General features: G+C 41.0%; 1 protein-coding gene across 4 annotated transcripts in view; it reads left to right on the top strand.

The window, feature by feature from the left end:
• Positions 1 to 21634, top strand: part of CYRIA (CYFIP related Rac1 interactor A) — a 103587-nt gene that overhangs the window by 74968 nt on the left and 6985 nt on the right. For all 4 annotated transcript variants that reach the window (XM_047745752.1, XM_047745753.1, XM_047745750.1 and 1 more), the window contains 7 exons: positions 1195 to 1274; positions 15799 to 15920; positions 17227 to 17332; positions 19102 to 19238; positions 19710 to 19787; positions 19961 to 20077; positions 20168 to 20247. In XM_047745752.1, the coding sequence (XP_047601708.1) occupies positions 1205 to 1274; positions 15799 to 15920; positions 17227 to 17332; positions 19102 to 19238; positions 19710 to 19787; positions 19961 to 20077; positions 20168 to 20247 (710 nt within the window). In that variant the 5' untranslated portion in view covers positions 1195 to 1204. The remainder of the gene's footprint in view (positions 1 to 1194; positions 1275 to 15798; positions 15921 to 17226; positions 17333 to 19101; positions 19239 to 19709; positions 19788 to 19960; positions 20078 to 20167; positions 20248 to 21634) is intronic.

The raw sequence follows: 21634 nt of genomic DNA, 5'->3' as shown, positions 1-21634 counted from the left end.
TAATTTAATGTCTGAAGCTGAGAGCAGTAGAAATTTTGCCAATAACCTAAATATAACTATGTTTTCCCTATTCTTTTTTTTTTTAAGTTGGGATTGCCAATATATATCAAATCTGTATTTCTCTGTTGGTTTGATCCACTTATACAATTACACTGTAATTTTATTGAAAATAAGTTTTTGGATTAATAGCAACACTTTTTTCATGTTTGCACTTCATGAAGTAGCCAATCTTGTTACCACTGAAATGTCAAATTATGAGTTTCTTTTTTTTTTAAGATTTTATTTATTTTTCAGAGAGAGAGAGGGAAGGTGAGTGGGGAAAAGAATAGGAAGGGTGGAGAATCAGACTCCCCACCAAGCAAGAAGCCCAATGTAGACTTGATCCAAGGACTCTGGGATCATGGCCTGAGCCCAAGGCAGACACCCAACCAACTGAGCCACCCAGGTGTCCCAAAAAATGAGAGTTTCTTACTTGCCAGAAAGTTGAACTTCTGGGAAATCTGGCTTCCTGTACAGACCATAAGGGGTCCCTAGGGCTCTCAATCTGTGTTTTCTAAACTCTTTTCCTCAGAAATTTTAAGAAACTTTCATTCCTGGATAGATATTTTATAATGCCCTCTTTGTGCTTGTCCATTAACATGGTATGTTCCCACATCGGTGAAAAGGAAACAAAGCAACGCTAAAGTATTAATTGTAAAGACTCAGGGAACTGGTGAAGAGGAGAAGTAAACAATGTAGAATATACCTAAGCTTTGACTCCTATAACTAAAATACCTGATTTTTAGAACAGCATGTTCTTTGGTTAATTGTCATTACAGGGAATAATATGTAAAACACAAGTGTATTCTCCAGAGACAGCTTGTGACATTCTTCTCACTGTCATAATTTATATGGCTTAGGCCAGATAACCCTAATTTTTAGAGAGCCAGAACCTCAGAGATGTTTATCTGTCCCTGATTCAGGAAGAAGTTGCTAAGTTATTAGTCATTGCCTGGTACGGAGATGCTTTGAATCTGGTCTTCAGATGCAACTATTGGGGGTCCAGTGTGATTTATGCAAGGTAATAAAATAGGTCCAACCCTTTAAAAAGTCTGTTTTTTTTTTTTCTTAGAAGAAGGACAAGAAGGAGAAGAAGAAAAAGAACTCTGTTTTTCATCCTGCTAATGGTATTTGGTTTTGTGTTGCTTCTCCTAGGTTTGCTGGGATGGGAAACCTGCTCAAAGTCCTTACCAGGGAAATTGAAAATTATCCACACTTTTTCCTGGATTTTGAAAGTAAGTTCCAAAAATTAAAAGATAATGATGAGAACTTGTTTGCTTTCTTTATAGCTTGTTGATAGAGAAGTTATAACATAAAGATTTTATGTGATACTTAAATCCAAATGTCACTATGCATTTCTTTCTGGGTCTTCAAAGATTATTGCATTTCTTTATTTTCCCATTTTTTTTAAATCTCATAGAAAATCTTTTTAATGTATCCATGGTTTTCTTTGATTATAGAACCAGTTACTTTCATCAGCTAGCATCTATCATCATCATGTATTTTTCCTACTAAATCTTATGAAACACTATATCATATTCTAAAGAAAAATAGCACATGCAGTAACCTACAGAGATTAATATAAAACAAATATCACTAGATGTGAAAAAATTATCAAAACTAGAAAATAGGCATATAGATTATTTATTTCTGAGTCATTGCTGTCTGTTGTTTATGTTATTTGATTATATAAAACTATATAAAACTTTTGAGATATACTCCTTTTGTCTGAAGGCTATGTTTCTTTTATCAAAAATTTTTTTTTCTAAGGTGAAATGGCTGTGAATTATGACTAAAGAAACATTGTTTTTTTTTTCCTTATCTTGTTTATTTTCTTGATTGAATATATTTCCAGATGAGTGACACATTCATGTTTTATCAACTAAGCTTATCTTTCCACCTTCACTATTACGTTCCCCTTTTTCTAAATTGCAATTCCACAACAGCAAGCAGATTAAATGTCCTTTTTGTCAGTATTCACCATTTGTTGCAAGCTTTAACCTGCATTAAGCTTTAATTTTTTTAAATATTTATGTATACTAAAAAATAAGTTAGAATTTCCTTACACGTAGATTAAACTTGCAAACAGAGATTTTCTAGGTAAATGCTAGAAGACCCTTTAAAGATACAGTTAAGCAAAAGGTGACTGCTCCCTAGAGATGTCTTTTCAGAATCTTCGGTAAGTGTAAGAGAGCTGCATGAAAAGGAAAAGTGACCCCAAAGCTCATGTGTCCTAAAAAAATATTTCAGATTCTAGATTATATTCAATGAAGGATATTTCACTTCTAACTTAACTCATTTTCTGCTGCTGCCATTTGGTTGGATTTGGTTGGGTTGAGTTGGATTGGGATGGATGGGTTGGGTTGGGTTGGCTGGGTTTGGTAAGTGCCATAGTTGGGATCAATACCAGATTGATACAACACATTGAAAGGAATGTTTTGTTTGTTTGTTTGCTTTTTCCTGGTATAACTTTAGCAAACACATATCTTCATTGCTGTTGCTCTTGTTGTTAATGAAGATTTATTAATAACTTTAAAGAATTTTACGAGATCAATGACCTATTATCTCATCCCCCTAATCTTACTATCTGCACGTTTAGTTGATTCCTTCCACTTGTCACATGCATATTACACTGTTGCGTCCAGGATGTACAAGGTCCAAAACAGCGGTGAAGGTAAAATACTCCATTCACCCAAAATGTGTGGGGAGGGCTTATAAACCCCTAGGGGAGTTAAATGCCTTCACTTTTCCTGAAGCTCTAAATGCCACATGCACCTGTACACCCTGTGCACAAATGCCTACTACGTTCAGCGGCCCCCATTTGTCTATTTAGCTGTTCTTGCATTCGTGGTTTTCTTGCTTTTACAAAGAGTAATATTGAGTTCTTTGTCAAGTTTAATCTGAAAAGTCTTCCAAGTGAGAAAATCACAGTCTATAGGGATTTAAAGCAGTGGTTTTCAACGGGTGTTCTCTAGAGGGCCAGCCTTCTGGGCTTATACCCTTGGGGGCCCCTGGCACACTGCTGTTGCAGAGGATCTGTTGCTATTCCTCTCTCCTAAGACCAAGCACTCTGGTCTGCTCGGTCTTGTATTTTGGATAGTTTCTTAATTTTTTTGTTTGTTTGTTTTTTTAAAAAAGGTCATTGTGGCTAAAAAGGACATTTAAATATCTTGAATTTTGATGATGTTCTTTATGGTACCAAAAACTCTACTTGTAGATCTGCCATAGTATCTTCAACAAGGTTCCTTGTGGACTGGATTCTCATGCCTTGGGGCTCATGCATTAGGACTAGAGCAGTAGTAAGGAAAACAAAACAAAACAAAACAAAACCTAGAAATTTACTAAAAAATGTATGGGAACTCTTTATTTCCCTGTCAATCCCGAGGAGAAGGTTAACATTATTTCACTGAGATGAAGAAAAGATAAATAGCTGGGCTGATGTCACGTAGGGAATGAGTAAGGACCTGAGATGGAGCACAGGTCTCCGGCTCTCTTCCTCAAGAGCCCAGCACAAGCAGCCTCTTAGAAGTACAATAGCCATCATCCTGTTCCTGAGTAGAGAGCTTCTCCATCATCTATGAATTAAAACATCTCATGGAAAAAATAAGTTTTTCTTGATCCTGAAAATCCTCTTTCTTAAAGGTGGTTTTCAAAAAAGAATGGTGATGGACCAGAGTATAGCAAAGGTGGGCTGTGGCCATGATTTCTCTGTAGGCTGTAGATATCCACTCAGCACAACAGTGGTATGTGCAATATGGTTACGAACATCCATGTAAGCCAGGCAACATCAAGGAGACAGAGCTAAATAAAGACCATCACTGGAATCTCAGGCTGGTGTGCAGCATAATATAGGCACATTTTTCAAGACAAGATAAAAATAAGGGGCTTAAGACCACTCTGTAGTCTGGGGAGTAAAGAGGAAGAAAGTTTAGTTTAGGGAAACGGAAGACAACAGAAGGAATTGGAGAAGTCTTCTAGCAAAAGGTGGCCTTTGGAATGGGCTTTAAAGAATAGGTGGTTTTTCTACAAGCGTATAGGGACAGGAGTTTTCCAACAGTGGAAGTAGGTAGGGGTAGGAATAGGAAGGCGTGTTTGAAGAAAGGCAAGAGGCCCAATTTAGACAGAACAGCTCATGCTCACGAAAAGGAAGTATGGGCAGAAATGGAGGGCTGGCTCGGGTTAGACCACAGCAGTTGCAGAAGCTCAGGGCTAAGTGGTCCATAATTGGGGTTCTCCTTCAAAAAGAATAGCTGAACTCCTTGAGGGAAAACTCGAGAGTAGATAGGGATTGGCAGGTGGGAACTTTACGTATGCTCATGCTTATCAGGAGGCTGATGAGTCAGAGGATCAGGAAAAGAGACTAGATTGTAGAGGAAAGAGAATATCTTACTAAACCAAGACTCATGATGGCAGAGTCTGGGCCCCACTCAGGTTTGCAACCCAGCATCTTCTCCCCATGTTGAACATGGAGAACAGATCACCAAATAAGCTTTAGTAACAGATGCTGGCCATGTGAAGGAATGGAATAGAACAGGCTAGATTGAGGCAGCCAGAAGAGCAGGCAGACAGTAAAGAAGGAGGGATTGTAAATCGGTTCACATGCTGCAAAACACTCCAGACAGATAAGGCTTGGAAAGGGATGGGGCGCCTGGGTGGCTCAGTGGGTTAAGCCTCTGCCTTCAGCTCAGGTCATGATCTCAGGGTCCTGGGATCGAGCCCCGCATTGGGCTCTCCACTCAGCGGGGAGCCTGCTTCCTCCTCTCTCTCTCTCTGCCTGCCTCTCTGCCTACTTGTGATCTCTGTCAAATAAATAAATAAAATCTTAAAAAAAAAAAGGCTTGGAAAGGGAATGGCAGCATAGGCTGTGAGCTACCCAGCTACTGTAGCCACTGGCAGAACAGATTCAAGACATATTCCTTTGCCTGTAGGGGCTGGACTGCAAAGAGTTAAAGAGAAAGCAACGGAGGGAGGAAGGAAGGCCAAACAGCATGCATGTAGCAACAGCTTAAATGAATTTGGCACCTCTACTCTGAGTGTTGAGTCTTCTTTTTGAAGTCAGTGATGGAATATAATTGAACTGGGTCAAATAGATATAATTAAGCTGGGTCAAAATATAAGACAAAATTAGACACATCTGTCCTAAGGTTTTTCAGTTGTGTAGATTTAATTTAAATTCTTGTCTGACCTTTGCAGTGAGTTCCACACTCTGTGCTCACATTTCTACACAACTATTTAACATCCCTTTTATTGTTGTTGGGTTTTTTTTTAATCCCACTACTTTTTTTTTTTCTTTTTCTGTCTCTGCCTCCTTAACATATTTCCATTTCCTTTTTGAAGGCTGGGAGACAGAGAGGGGAATAAAATGCAACCTAATCTTGCCTGAGCGATGGCTTTGGGGACCATGTACAGGACCATGCCTGAAGGTCTGTTGACGATTGTTCAATTGAATCTACTCATTATGATACCCAAAGTGAGCAGTGGGTATTAGCCACCCAGCAAAATAATTCCAGGGATTCTCAGACTGAAATGATCATTAGAAACATCTGCTGGATATAGATTTTCCATAGTTGTCTGAGCCTCTCCCAAAATTTTGATTCAGTGGCCTAGTTCCAGGAATCTGCTTTTGCCCACATTTCCCAGGTGGTTCTGATGATCAGGAAGTTTGGGAACCATATTTAACTAACACATTCAAGTCAAGCATTAACACACCCTAGGGTCTGGGACAGCGGAGCTGACCAGGCAACCTTTCGAGTTCCCAGATCCAGAGCTGAGGTCTCCGGAATTGGTCACAGAAGACTCCTTTTAGGTTTTGGTTCCCTATTTTTCCCCTGCCAGGCAGGTGATATAGAGGTAGCCATAACTTAGAACTTGAACTCTATGGAGTGACACGCTTCCTCAGCCTTTCACCCAGTATCCACTCTGGAGTAGAAGGTCTCCGAGACAGGCACAAGTCCCAGTAGGTGACAATCTATGCAAGGTTACCTTCCTTCGAAGACACTCTGTCTCACCAAACAACTGCGTCTATCAAAATATTCCTTTGGGATCTGAGTAGATACGTCTCCAAAGATGAACAAAAATCCTCTTAGCACAGGAAAAATATTCACTGTCATTAGTCAAGAAGGAAATGCAAAGCAAAACCACCACAAGAGAGCACTTCACACACAAAAAAAAATTATAATAAAACGTGTTGGTGAGGATGCAAAGACATTGGAACTCTTACACTGTCTGTGAGAATGTAAAATGGTGCAGATGCTTTGGAAACAGTTTGGCAGTTCCTCAAATGTAAAACATAAAGTCACCCTATGACCCAATGATTCCACTCCCAGGTTCATCCCAAGAGAAATGAAGACATAGGTCCACACATAAACTTGGACATCAATCTTCACAGTAGCATTATTCATAATAGCCAAAAAGTGGGAACCACCCAAATGCCCATCAAGTCATGAATGGACACATAATGGAAAAGCCATTCACTTGAACATTTCTGAGTGATAAAAAGGAAAATACTGATGGAGGGATACCTTGAAATCATTCTGCTAAGTGAAAAAAAGCCAATCACAAAAGAGCGCATATTGTATAATCCCATTTATGGGGAACGTCTAGATTAGGCAAATCTACAGAGGTAAAAAGTTCATTAGTGGGGCGCCTGGGTGGCTCAGTGGGTTAAGCCGCTGCCTTCGGCTCAGGTCATGATCTCAGGGTCCTGGGATCGAGTCCCGCATCGGGCTCTCTGCTCAGCAGGGAGCCTGCTTCCCTCTCTCTCTGCCTGCCTCTCCGTCTACTTGTGATCTCTCTCTGTCAAATAAATAAATAAAATCTTAAAAAAAAAAAGTTAATTAGTGATGGTCTGGGTCTAGGGGTGCTAGGAAGAAATGGGGAGCAATAGCTAACGGGTACAAATTTTTTGAGGGATAAAAGAATGTTTTAAAATTGGTGATGGTGATGATTGTACAATGGCAATATACTACATATCATTGAACACTTGGGATCAGTGAATTGTGTGGCATGTGAACTGTATCACAATAAAGCTGCTACTGAAAAAAAAAGTGCTTCTTTTAGAAAATCCGATTTCTTGCTGCTGGAAGGGAAGAAGCCATTCCATCTACTCAAAATAGATAATTTTTCTTCTTTTCCTGACTTTTCCATTTTTTAAAATTTATTTTTATTAAGGCATAATTTACATGTGCTGAATTAGACAGGCTGAAATACAGTCAATTTTGACCAATGCCACGCTCTCTGACAAGACAGGATATTTCACTCCAAAGAGTTCCAGCATGCCTCTTCTCAGTCCCCTGCCCTTAACCAACACCCAGAAACTACTACTGATCAGATCTGATTTGTATCTCTAAGATAAATTTAGCTAATCTTTAAAGTCTTGAACTTCATATAAATGGAGTTATACAGTGTATGCTTTTTTGGTATCTTTTTCTGATTTAACAAAATGTTTTTGGATCCAACCATGTTATTACATGTATCAGAGTTTCCTCCCTTTTTTGCTGAATACTCTTATTATGGACAGTTTTGCATCCCTTCTCCTGTTGATGATCACCTTGGGCAACTTCCAGTTTTTTGCTACTAGGAGTAACATGCTGTGAACATTCTTGTAGAATATCTGCATGCGTCTTTTCTCTCTGTACATATGGAAGATAGACTTGTTGAGTAGTTATATGCAGCTTTTCAAGAAACTGTCAAATTGTTTCCCAAATGGGATGTACTATTTTCCATTTCTACCAGTAGTCTAGAGTGCTCAGGTGTAACACGTCTTCTCCAAAACTTAGCGTTGTCGATCTTTTTCCTTTCAGCTGTTCTAGTGACTGTGGGATGATTTCTCCTTGTGGCTTAATTTGCACTTCCATCATAACTCAGACTGTTGGACACTGTTGCATGTGATTATTGAATATTCACTTGGCGTTTTTAGAATATATTTATCTTTTATCCATTTTGAGTTTGGTTGTTTTTGATCGTATTACTAAGTTATAGGAGTTAGTGTATTCTGGATACCTGTCATTTGTGAGATAATAGCTTGCAAATGTTTTTACTCACTCAGTGCTTTGCCTCTTTTTTTCTTATTTTTGCATGAACAGAACTTTTAAATTTTGATGAAGTGTGATTTATGATTGCTTTTCTTCTGTGCTAAGGGCATGCTATCTCCTCTGTAAGAAATCATGGCCCACTCCTAGGTCCTAAAGACATTCTACTGTTTCCTTCTGGAAGTTCTAGAAATTTAAGCATTACGTCAGGCCAGTGACCAATCCTGAACTGATTTTTGTTTATTTTATGTGCAAGGTGTTGGGTTTATTTTTTTCATGCATTATCAACTTGTTCGAGCACAGGTAGATTGCTTGAGTGCCATTATCAGAAATCAGCTCACTGTGATATGTTTGGGCCTTCTATTCTCCCCCATTGATTTATTGAGCCTTTTCACCAAGGATTACCAAACTATAACAAATAACAAATCTTAAAGTCAAGAAGAGTAAGTCCTTCAAATCTGTTGTTCTTTTTCAAGATTGTTTTGACTACTCCAGTTTCTTTACTTGTCTAAGTAAGTTCTATAATCTGCCTTCAATTGCTACAAAATCACCTTGCTGGGATATTGATTATAATGATATAAAATCTGAAGATCAATTTGAGGAGAATTGACATCTAACAATATTGATGCTTCTTACGGTATGCTGTATCTTTCCATTTGTTTAGATATTCTTTGATTTCACTTAGCAATGTTGTATAATTTTTAGAAGTCTTGCATAATATTTTGTTAAGTGTATCATTAAGAATTTTATGGTTTGACCATACCAGATTTTTATGCTTGCTGTTTGTATGATGTATGTTTCTGCATCCTGTCTGTGTCTTTATCTTTACAGCATAATTCTTGTAAACCGTATGTAGTTGGCCCCAACTCTTCCATCCAAGCTGATAATATCTACCTTTTAATTGGAGTCGTTAGCCCATTTATATTCAATTAATGTTTGTATCTGAGCCTATTTTGATATTGATTTCTACTTGTATTTTTCTCTCTTAATATCTTTATGCCTTTTGATTAAGTAGAATAATTCTGGTATTCTCTTTTATCTTTTCTGTTGGCTTTTTAGTTCTGCCCCTCCATGCTTGTTGCAAGATACATCTTTGACATATTAGAGTCAATCTTCTACATGTAGTTTTCATTTCATGAAGAATTCAAGACTCTTGTCACAGATCCCTCCACCTTGTGCTCTTTTTTGTTTTGCTTTTATATCTGCTAGAAACTCCCTAGTGCAATGTGTGGTGGCCTTTTCCTTTCCTTTAAACTCTCAATGTGTGTGTGTGTGCAATTTAAATAGATATTTTCTATTTACGGACACAGTAGCTGGCTCTGGTGTTCCCCATTCCTTCTTACACAACTAGATGTCTTTGGTATCATTTCACTTTCGCATGAAGAACTTCCCTGCAGAGAGGCCTTGGATGGCATAGAGCTGGACATGAAGTATCTGCTTAGGAATTTTGATTTTTTTTTTTTTTGTACTGATGCTAATTCAGTAATTACATGCAGGGCTTCCGCTGCATTGTAGCATCAAGTAGGAACAACAGGAATGGGGGCAGAGAGGCATGGAGATGACATAGAGCACATCAGTACGGGGGGACATTAGGAGAACCATGTCCTCTTCTTCAGGGATTACAGAACTGTATTGGGGAGAGACACAAGCACATTGAACAGACAATAGGACACACAGTGCAGAAGCCTACAAGAGAAGGGAGAGCAAGGGGCAGGCTAGCCAGGAGAGAAAGTACAGCTTCTAGGGCTGGGAGCAAGAAATGTTTCTTGGCAGATAGGAACTGAGAAATGATCTTCTTATAAAACAAATCCACCTTTATGAGCATGATAGGAATACCAAGAACAGTAAGAGTGGTCAGGGGGCAGGGGTGGGGGCTAGTCTGGAAGGAAATTCTAAAGCCTCCAAGCCACCCATTATATTCACAGAAAGGCTCTGGATATTGTGACCTATTAGGACAACAGTCTCCTCCTACGTCTTGAAACGAGGAGGAGTGTCAGATGAAACCCTTGCCTGGGATGATCCTGGTAGAGCAAGCTACCTCCTGCCACTGCTGAGTGTCTTTCTTTCTTTTTTTTTTTTTATTAAGTTATTAATTTTAATCCCAGTATAGTTCGCATACAGTGTTATGTCAGTTTTAGGTGCACAATCTAGTGATACTACTGAGCTTTTCTTTCATCCCGCCCTTCCCTGGTACCCTCACTTCCACTAAGGTTCTTCAGAGACGGCTAGATAATCTTGGGAGAGGAGAGGGGGAAAATAAAAGCTGTTTTCTGATCACTTTACAAATAAAACAAACAAGCAAAAAGCAACAGAACAGACCTGTGAGGCAATTAATTTATGCCAATACAGAGATTCAGTCCAGCGATTGGTTAAATTTCCAGCACTCTCTTTTTAAGTGCTTTTGATCGACATCAACATCCCATTAGGAGCCTCCAGGCCATAGTCCCTACAAGACTGTACAGGGAGGGGACAGAGCTCTTGTGCGTGTCCCTCCCTCTGCCGTGAAGTAATCTGAGAGCCAGAGAGATGAATGGAGGGGACCTTGAAGTCTCATATTCATTGAGTGGCAGGGGGGCAGTAGGACCCAGTCTCAAAACTCTGCGTCCTTGAAGTTCCCTCCTCTTCCTGTGACATCACAGGGATCCCACTGCCTGGGGTTGAAAAGATGAGCCTTCCAGCAAACTCAGCCCTCCCTGCTTTTCGTAGGCCCTCATTCGCTCTTCCATAGGAAAGGGATGACTAATGTTCCAGCGCAAATAAATATGTCAGCCCAGTCACACTTAACATTTTCCAATGGACCTTTGCAATTTTATGTGGTTTCTTCAAGCAGCTGGTATTCTGCTATAAATCATCGCCACTTTATATCCCCAAATGTTAATCATAGATAATTGGTTATGTTTCTTAGTCTATCTTGAAGGGGGGAGGGGCGGAGGGGGAAGGAAGTGGTGGGGAGAAGAGCGAGGGACTAAATTTACAGCTGTGGCAAATTCCTTTGCTGAAACTGTCTTCAGGGTTTCTACAACACCGCTGGGTACAGGGAGAGCAGCATATCCTATGGATGAAAGGCCACAGCTTCCTTCAAAGCCAAAGACATCTCCACATAAATGGTGTCCTCTGCTCACATTATCTTCTGTTAATTTGTTTGATTCTGTCAGATTTTCCAATACAGTTCTGAATAGGTTGTGAGGAGAAGGTATGCATGTTCCCCCATGCTTGTGAAGACAGAGGATGTCCTTGACTGATTTATAAAGATAAGAACCCTTTGATTTGACAGCCCTGCTCTGGTTTGAGCCCTGCTGCCGTGCCCTGGGGTATGTTCATCAAAGATGTTCCTTCCTGACAAACAAAAACACTGGACCACCTTCCTCTCCATCCTCCCGGTGGAATGTGAGGCATTCTGCTTTCAGTAAACATCACAGACCTCCACAGCAAAGCCTCCAACTGACCTGGTGACACCAGAATCCTGACAGTTAATATCCACAGTCACAAGCAAATTGAGCCAAAGGAGGGTAAATAGATCCCCTGTAAACAAGATGAATACCGCCTCACTATCTTCATTGCTAAGAGGGTTATTTTTCCATTAAAAATTCTAGGCACTTGGAATTCAGAAAGTTCTTAACAATGTATTCAAGGTCACAGTGCACATGATACATTTTCATACTTTGTACAACAGCAAGTCCAGAACAGAGGTTTATATTATTGCCTGAGGAATGGCCTGGATAGGCTTGTTCCGGGGCTCCTTGGAGGATTGGTTTCTGAAATTGCGTGTGTAAATCACAGGGTGAGTTGTTTTTTTTTTTTTTAACAGCTTCATTGTTAGATAAGAGCAGCCCAGCTTGGTATAACCATTCTTCTTGATGGAGATGGAATAATGGACAATGATTAGAATTTTGGAATGTGATTCATAGAAGAAACATCACTGAGGGATTCACTGGCTACAACTGAAAATAAGGACTGGTGTCCGTCAGTAATATTATTGGTGGGCATGTGTATGTGTGCGCACCTTTGAGTAAGGGTCAATCTTTATGTTAAAAGTAGGAAAACAAAACCCATAAATCTGATTTCCTGTTCACTCTGCAGGCGCTTTAGAAGGTCGCTGATAGGTTAGATATCAGCGTACCTTTTTAATCACTAATTTTTCAAGATGTTTCTCTTTGACATCTGAAGACACAATACACTTTTAAAACATGGATACCTACTGAATCTGAATACAGAGATAACGAGACGTAAAGACCCCAAAGCCTCTTTTTTTTTTTTAAAGATTTTATTTATTTATTTATTTGACAGACAGATCACAAGTAGGCAGAGAGGCAGGCAGAGAGAGAGGAGGAAGCAGGCTCCCCACTGAGCAGAGAGCCCGATGCGGGGCTTGATCCCAGAATCCTGGGATCATGACCTGAGCTGAAGGCAGAGGCTTTAACCCACTGAGCCACCCAGGCACCCCGACCCCAAAGCCTCTTAAAGGAATATTCCAGAAAGCAAATGGTAGCAGCCTTAGGGTTGGGATAGTCAACATAGGTGTAGTTTTTCACTCAACAAATATCCTAATAGGGTGTTGACCCTACTGAAGAGATATTGAAGTTGTAGACGAATGATGGATGATTTAAAAACACAAGTGTTAATGAAAGGGTGAATAGCCAATTTGGTCATAGATGAATATACATATAGAAAAACAATAACCGTGAAAAGAGTTACCAGTATAGAGACCATTTGGAGAAGAGACAGAGGAGAGGATCCAGAAGTAAAAGGACCTTTATTTCTTTCACTGCCTCCAAACACCCACATCCTCTACCACCTGGTCAATGTCCTCATATGTTCATTGAGTCATGACATATTTATTGAGTGTCTCCAATAGGTAGGACATATGGAGGCAATGAGGATAAAATATAGACTGTGTCTCCAAAAACCTTCCAATTCAAACACAAGCAGAAAAATCATAAGACGTAGTGTGAGAAGTAAATCATTCACTCAGGTATTTTATTCAGCAACTCTTTCTTGAGCATATACTATGTGCCAGGCCCTGGAGATTTAAGATCACATGAAACAAATAAAGCCAGAGTCCTGCAGCCTAATGGGTCAGATTCTCATTAATTAGCCTTGCCTGTCTGATCACATGGCTCGGGGGAATCAGAGTAGGATGAATCACGAACTTCCAGGGGGACATGAGCCTATGCCAAATTAGGGTTACACAGTCTTTTTTCTATTTGGAAAAAAAAAAAAGGCAAATAGATTAGAGCTTCTCCCAGTCAGCACTCTTCACTTTAGAAGTTGACCCCACTTGTGACTCGAGTCCTCAGAAGGCAGGGGCCATGCTGCTGGCACCAAGGGCTTACTCATTAGCTGGATGAAGAAGTGACTTCAGCTCCATGAGAGGGGAAGAAAAAAAAAAAAATAGGGCATCCAAGAAGACTAACAAATTATGGAAGAAAATGAGCAACACATTTCTAAGTTGGGATGAAGAAGGAAAGATGGATTGGATTTCTCCGATCCCACCCCAGCCCTGTGAAGTGGGGCCATAGGAAAAACGTTTTTAATAAGACACCAGGACATTTGCCAAAAGAAGCATTTTCCCAGAGAGGAAGGCTGGGACTGAGGGGTCCTGTTTCAGAGACCATTGCAGTGCTGCGAGAGGGTCACCCTAAGGTGGAGGGGCTTCCCCACAGCCCCAACTCTGCCACCCTGAGAGAAGTGACACCACCCCATGTCACTCATCCAGTTCCTTTGGTCACATCAGGGTCGGGGCTAAGTCATAGCAGAAGGTGTCACCTCTCCTGGGATAGAGAGCAAAGTTTGCCAATACCACGTTCAAGCTGCTCTATTGGAGATGGTCTTCTTTTTGAAGCACTTACGAAAGGGCTTCCGCTTTTAAAAACTGACTGAAAGTTTTCTCCTTTTGTGTTAATCACTAGAAGAACAGGTTTTTGTGTTTGTCTGGCCCTCATCTTCCAGCCACTTCACTTTAATTCTGTTTTGTCTAAAACTTGACCAAGTGGGGTCTCGCTCAGATGGAACCCTGGTAATGGCCAAGATCAGAAGTTTCCCTTTCCTGGTCCCCAAGTGTCTTCTTCTTTTCATACTATTTTATAATTACATTCAAAGAGGCTTACCCCCCAGAATCTTGGTTACAGCCTATTTTTCTTTTCCTCCTTTTCAAATTTCTCTCTAGGAAATGGGTTTTTTTAGCTTGTGATTTTTCAGTGCATTCATCAGAGGGGGGGAAAGGATTTGAGGAAATGAGCTTTTCCTTTTTCTTTGTTCTCTAGGAACTTCGTGTTGCATTTTTGTCACACGTTCTTTTCCCGGACTTTCTTCTTTCTCAGAAATGTCCCTGAATTTCTGTTCCCTGAAATGCTCTCCTCAGTTACAGGCTTCCTAACTTACTAAGTTTTAAAGGTTTCTGTTTAAGACACCCATATCACTTTGGGGAAAGGATAGGCTCTAAAGTGACTGATACTCTGCGTAACACTGTACCTGAGAATATTCTAGAAACAGTGAGAGGATAGAAGAGGATAAAGAAGTAATCTATCCTCCCAGGCTAGGTTCTGTACCATAACCTGGTGGGTCTCTGTCATGTTCCTCATAATGTTCTCATGAATGTTTTACCTGACATAACTCTAGCTCCCTTTTCATGAGTAGGGTCTGCTGAGAGAATTCACTACCTTAGGACTTGGATTTTTTTAAAATGAATTTTTAGGAGGTGACATCTATCCCCCTTCTCCATTAGCAGTACCTTTGTTTGAAATGGAGATTAATTCCCTTATTAGCCCAGGCAAGTAACCTATTTTGTAAGTATTAGGAGATAAAACCCAATCTTTACTACTCACCAGCTTCCACAAAATACTCGTGGGGACAAGAATATATATTGGCTACAGGAATGCAAAGTAAAATTCGGAATTCAGAGCTGAGGGGATGCTTCTATGGCTGTTAGAATATGTTATTTATTTATGTAAACCTGAAAGTGTCACTTATTCCTGTGGGAATTATTTATAATCAAGATCAAAGTTGAATAGTACAAGTATCTTTAAAATGAACCTCCTGTTGGGGGTGCCTAGCTGGCACAGTCAATAGAGCATGCAAGTCCTCATCTTGGGGTTATCAGTTCAAGCCCCCCACACTGGGTGTAGAGCTTACTGGAAATAAACAAGCAAATAAATAAATCAAATGAACCTCATGTAATTCTTTAGTTTACATTCAATTATAAATCTCAGTGCTTTCTCCCTGTCTTTGTGTTCCAGAAAGATACATCTCTGTCATGGCTCTGAAAGATTATCTAATATCTTAAGCTTATTTGTTTCTATGGTAATGGGGGGAATGTTTTTCTCACCTATACTCAGATTCACAGATTTTTAGTGATAACAGAACTATTCAGTAGCTTCTCCTATTAAACATGACCCCCAGAAGACAACATTGATTCCTTCCATCACCCAGTTAATCACTTGGCACATAATTGGGGTGCAAAAAGTATGTTCTACACAAATAAATAAAGTGCTCTCAGTGATTCCAGTGTGCTCCGTGTAACATGTACAGAGTCAGATGACTGTCTTGAACTGAGTCGTGGGCAGAAGTTGTGTTAGTTTCCTTTCCTAGCAGCTTATTACCTTCAAGCGTAAAGACCAAACCTGCAGGAATCAAACAGGACTCTGTAGCAGGTAGAACTGAATGCTGATCTTCATTCCAAGCTGTTTGTAAATATCAGCTCTCTGTGTCTTTCGGTTTCCCTTCTGCTCAGATGCCCAGCCCACAGAAGGAGAGAGGGAAATATGGAACCAGATCAGCGCGGTCCTCCAGGATTCGGAGAGCATCCTCGCAGACCTGCAGGCTTACAAGGGCGCGGGGCCTGAGATCCGAGATGTATGCCAATGATAACACTGGGCTGACAACCCTCTTGGACCAGAAGGGAAACCCACACACGCACACACACCCAGCAAGATTAAGCAATAGCCCTAGTATTTCCTAGTGTACTAGGAAGAACAAGGACGGTAATGTGGTTTTCACAAAGTATGAATGGTCCCTTTTATTCTGGTACATTAATCTGAGCACACGGCACTGTAGACTGTGTAAAACATTAGCCATTCTCTTCTCAGCCATACGTGCGATAGCGCAGGACTGACGTTTAAACACTGGTTGGTCAGCATACAACCTCAGGTAAGGGAAACATACATGTAAGGTGTCTGGACAAAAGTTGAAATAGAAGTCATGAGAAAAGAGAAAAAAAAAGAACTGTAAGTCATGAGGTCTGGATTTGCACGAATTTCTCAGCATTTGTAATAATTTTGGCAGGTCCCACAGTGTCATAAAGGGCAGGGTCCTTGTAAGCAAGGTCGCTTCAAGTAGCCTGCAGGCCTGTCATCTTGAAATGACGTTGAGCTTGAAATAAGAAATCCCTGAAAAAGCAACCACCCAAACAACAAAGAAGGTTGTCAGTGTGGCTTTTAAGACTTCATTATGCCTTAAAGGCAAAAAACTTCACACTCCTTGTATTTGAAATCAGTTTCGTGGCAGTATCAACCCATACACGCATGCGCGCACGTACCTGCACACCTACATGCACGTACGTGCACATACACACACACCCTACTGCTGCCGCTTCCGTCTTTCTGGAAAAAAATCCCACTGGCATAATCCATGAGCTGCTGAAACTCAGACAAAACAGCATTTCCAAGAACGTGACAGCCTCTTAAGAGGTGGTCTTTCTACTTAGGGGTCGCCATTAATTTAGATAATTTAGGTAACATCCCAGAACGGAAGGCACGTAATGCATATTATAGAGAAAGGAAGATGTCTACAGGATCCGCACTTCTTAATGAGCACTGGCTTTACTTTAGTAAAATCAACATGTGATGGAGGAAAGCTGAATGGCTTCCAATTAGATCTGCAATTTTTTTTTTTTTTTTTGCATTTAAAATCAGAGAAACAAGTAAGATGACACAGGATCTAATTGTAGGGTCATTTGCATTATGTTTAAGGGCTAAAATCTCCATTCTAATTGAACATCTTGCAGGACAGTCGGTGAAACTGATGTCAGTTTACTAGCACAGTAGTGAAGTGCGTCAGGCATTGTATTTTCTTAAACTAAAATCCCTTCTCAATCTTAAGGCATTTCGATGTGGAGCTTATTCCCTCTTTTTAAACAGACAATTTTATCATGTTTCTGTAGGCGATTCAGAATCCCAATGACATTCAGCTTCAAGAAAAAGCTTGGAATGCAGTATGTCCTCTGGTTGTGAGGCTAAAGAGATTTTATGAATTTTCCATAAGGCTAGGTGAGTATGTGTTTATAAGTTGCATCCCACGTGTGAAGTTCTGTTATGGAGTTTGCTTAAGGAGCAGGAAGAGCTAGCTCAGTGAGCTGGGGAGTGGCCTGCATCCGTCCCCAGTGTCTTAGGAGAGGCCATCCATGGACAGAAACACCTGTCATTTTCATTTCCTTAAATTCATCTCAGAGTTCCTTCCCCTGCAGTTACCTGCACATTGAGCGTGTCTCTACTGGTGGATGTCCTCTGGTCTTGTTCTCAGCTAACAGTTTTGTTATAGGCTGATCACATTCCTAAATGGCAGAGAAGTTGAAACAAACAAGTTACCTGCTAATCCCAAAAACTTGATTTGCTGGAGTCTTGTGATAAATTTAATATAGTAAGATATGGGGAAAACAAACAATATTCTGCCCTTAAGCTTTAAAAACAACATGTACAGGTACAGGATGGCTTTGCAGAAGCAAGAGCTAAGTCAGGTGTGGTTAACAATAGGCTTGATGTGACCACCTGTATGATCTAACCACACCCCCAAGAATTAAGCTGTCTGTGGTTTCATTAGTTAATACAGCTTGATCGAGGAAAGGGATAGTTATGTTTACTTTTGCTGTAAGTGAATGTCACATTTTAAGAGTTAAGCAGAGAAATTGAAATACTTTGGGGAAATAATAGTCATGGCGTTGAGAGACCTTGAAATGAAAACCCAAAGGGAATGGTTGAATGAACTAAAAGATTCTTTCAAGAAAAGAGAGTTTCTGGAGACTCTCGGTCAGCGTCTTCTTGTTTCCTCCCTCTCTGTTTCTGCAAAGTACATATCTAGACCCACTGAACTGAAATTCTAACGAGCCAGATTTTTAACAGGACAAAGACCCACCTGTCAGAGCAGACCAAAGTATATATCTAGATCCACTGAACTGAAATTCTAAAGAGCCAGATTTTTAACAGGACAAAGACCCACCCTGTCAGGGCTACCTCAGAAGGCAGTATGTCCCCATATATGAAAAAGGCAAGAGATGTCCTTGTAAAGATGCTATGAAAGACAATTCAGGACTGCAGATAAGGAGCCAGCAAACTTGTCTGTAAAAAGCAGATAATAAATATTTTAGGCTTATGGGCCACCCTGTCTTGGTTGCAGCTACCCAACTCTCCCAACTAATGTAGCACATTAGTAGACACAGCCAGTACATTAAGGAATGGAAATAAAGTGGGGCTATGTGTTAATAAAACTTTATTTGTAACAATTGACTGTGGGCCATGTTTGGCCTGTGCGCCATTGTTTGCCAACCCCTGCTATAGAGGATTGGCTAAATGAGTCGGTATTATTAGAAATATGGTGAAGGGAAAACAGGAGGGAATGTTTAGGGATAGACAAGAGGGAGTAATGAGACTGTTTCAAGGACAGTAAGGGAGATTGATATGGCAATGGGTTGGCAGAAAAGCACTGCACATTCTCGAGCACAGGATCCAAAAACGTGTCTGGTTCCAAACAGTGGTAGGAGTCAGCACTATGGAACATGGAGAGTTGAGCTCAGCTCTGAGAGACACGGGGGAAACTGTGTGGCCGTGGGGGTCTTCTGCAGGTGGGGGGGCCACCTGCTCAGGCCTGATGGCCCCCTTCTCCTTTCTGCACACGTCCTACTATGCACAGCTATGGGAAAAGACGTGGGAAAAAAAGATCCAAGCAGGTTGTCTCTGAGAATGTCAAGGGAGCCTAAGAACTGTGCTTCTAGAAGGATCTCTGTGGGCCACCTCAGATATATATTTATCACTTTGACTTTCAGAGAAAGCTCTTCAGAGTTTGTTAGAGTCTCTGACCTGTCCACCCTACACGCCAACCCAGCACCTGGAACGGGAGCAGGCCCTTGCGAAGGAGTTCGCAGAAATTCTTCATTTTACCCTGCGATTTGATGAGCTGAAGGTTAGACCACACACGTTAAGACAGTTTAACAAACTTGTCCTGAGGACCTACTGTGTGCCAGCACTCTGCTAATGCCATGGGGCGGGAGATAGATGAGTAGGATGTAGCTCCCTCCCTACAGGGACATCAAACATGGTGAGAATTTGCATTCCTATAGTCCACAGAACTTAGAATCGCAGTTTGTGTGTGTAAATTCAAAGTCCGCTGAATACAAGAAGAGGAGACCTTTTCAAAGTATCTGTCCTGATCGAGAACAAGTGTTCTTTCCTTGAGATCTAGCTGACAGGAAAAGCAGGGCCTGCATTAACACAGTGAGGCACTGGGTATTCATTTTTAAGCAGAAGTTGCTTTGATTGTTGTATAATCAAGAGATGTCCTGGTGTATTTCCCAAGTCTAGTGTCTGGGCCCCTAATGCCTGTCCTCTCTGTGACACAGAGAGATGACCTTCTTTGCTCTCTTCTGAATTTCAGATGAGGAACCCAGCCATTCAGAATGACTTCAGCTACTACAGAAGGACGATAAGTCGCAACCGCATCAACAACATGCATGTGAGCCCCTGGGTCTCCTGGTCTGTGCACCCACTCCCCACACCATCCTTTGGCTGCTGCCTTAGGCAGGGCCCAAGGAAAAGACAGCCCTGTCTCTGATTCCCCTTCCAGCAGACACTGTTTGGGGATTGTCGACCCTGTCTTTATCAGTTGCTTTTTCTTATTTTCATCAGCTAGACATTGAGAATGAAGTCAATAATGAGATGGCCAATCGAATGTCCCTCTTCTATGCAGAAGCCACACCAATGCTAAAAACTCTTAGCAATGCCACCATGCACTTTGTCTCCGAAGTAAGTGAAGCTGAGCCCTGAGGTGCTTTTTCCCTAGCTGCACGGAGAAGCTGCTTGCAGGGCTAATACACTTCTGTGTCTCCCATTCAGAACAAAACCCTGCCAATAGAGAACACGACAGACTGCCTCAGCACGATGACAAGTGTCTGTAAAGTCATGCTGGAAACACCGTAAGTGAGATCAGAGTGGAGTTAAGGTCTAGAGGTCGCCTGGAGAGAGCTTATTAACATGATGTTGATGATGTTGATGATGTTGATGGTGATGATGATGATGATGATGTTGATCTTGATGTTGATGATGATGATGATGATGGTGGTGGTGTTAACACTCGGGTCAGCATATTGACATTTACAGGTATATTATTTGAATGAATTTTATAAAGAACTCTGGGTGATAAATGTAATCAGCCCCATTGTATAGTTGAAGAAACTGGGGTCCAAATTGGTTAGCTGACTTCCCAAAGGTCTCATAGCTTATTAGATGGCAGAACCAAGACTCACACCAAAGGTGCTGTAGAAGATGGGGAAGGGCCAAATGGAGGGCTGGCTTAAATGACTGGGTATTATTATTATTATTATTATTATTATTATTATTATTATAAGTATATTGGAGAAGGGATTTGGCAGAAGATTTAGAACAAAAGAGTACAAGGGGTAGTATTGTTGCAAGAATGATAATGGATTATCAGACTTCTCTCCCTCTTTCCTTCTCCTTTTCTCCCTTCCTTTCCCTTCCCTCTCTGCCTCTCACTCTGTCTCCCTCTCTCAGCAGATCCTTTGTGCTTAATTAAACTAGTTGCTGGATTTTAGAAGTGGCAGAGGTGGTTAATGACAAGGCAGTGTGGTAATGAGGAAGTCCACACCCACAAGCCAGGGTTTCTGGAACACCTCTCCACACCCTGTAATCTCTTTAGCTACTTCTGTGCCTGTAGACAGGTTGGGATGGCCTGCCCAGGCCTTGGCTTCCTTTCCTGATGGGGTTCCCGTAAGGTCATCTGTGCGGCAGAGGGCTGGGGAGGGCTAGAGACCTCAAAAGTGCCATATGAAATGTGACACTCTGTTCAAATGTAAGATGGTGTTCATTTCAAATATTTCACTTATACCCAAGTTAAGATTTATTCCAAGACAGAAATAGTAATCATCTTCATTGTAGGCCGAATTCATAATGAAATAGTTGTTAAGAAAGCCTCTAGAATTATCTTGAATTATCTGAATCATCAGGGACCCTGTCAAGGTAAGTGAACAAAATTCCAGCTCCACAAATACTCCCAGCCCCAGTGAATGGTACATAATTTCTTTTACGTATCTCTGCCCATCCAATTCAATCTGCAGCCTGTGTCTTAACAAAGGAAGTTCCTCCGACTGGAGGCACGATAGCCGCTCTGTAGAAATGAGCCCGATTCTTTTTCTCCATAATGAAGCCATTATTCTCGATAATCTTGGACAGCCAGAGGGACCTGCTATAAAATATTCAAGATTGATGGGTGGGGGAGTGATGTGCATGATGAGCCGGGCCGCTGAAGGGCAGAAGAGAAGAGAATTTACTGCCCTCTAATTT

The sequence above is a fragment of the Lutra lutra genome, chromosome 9 (genome assembly GCF_902655055.1).
Source record: "Lutra lutra chromosome 9, mLutLut1.2, whole genome shotgun sequence".
NCBI classification, from domain to species: Eukaryota; Metazoa; Chordata; class Mammalia; order Carnivora; family Mustelidae; genus Lutra; species Lutra lutra.
This window is presented reverse-complemented; position numbering and strand designations above follow the sequence as displayed.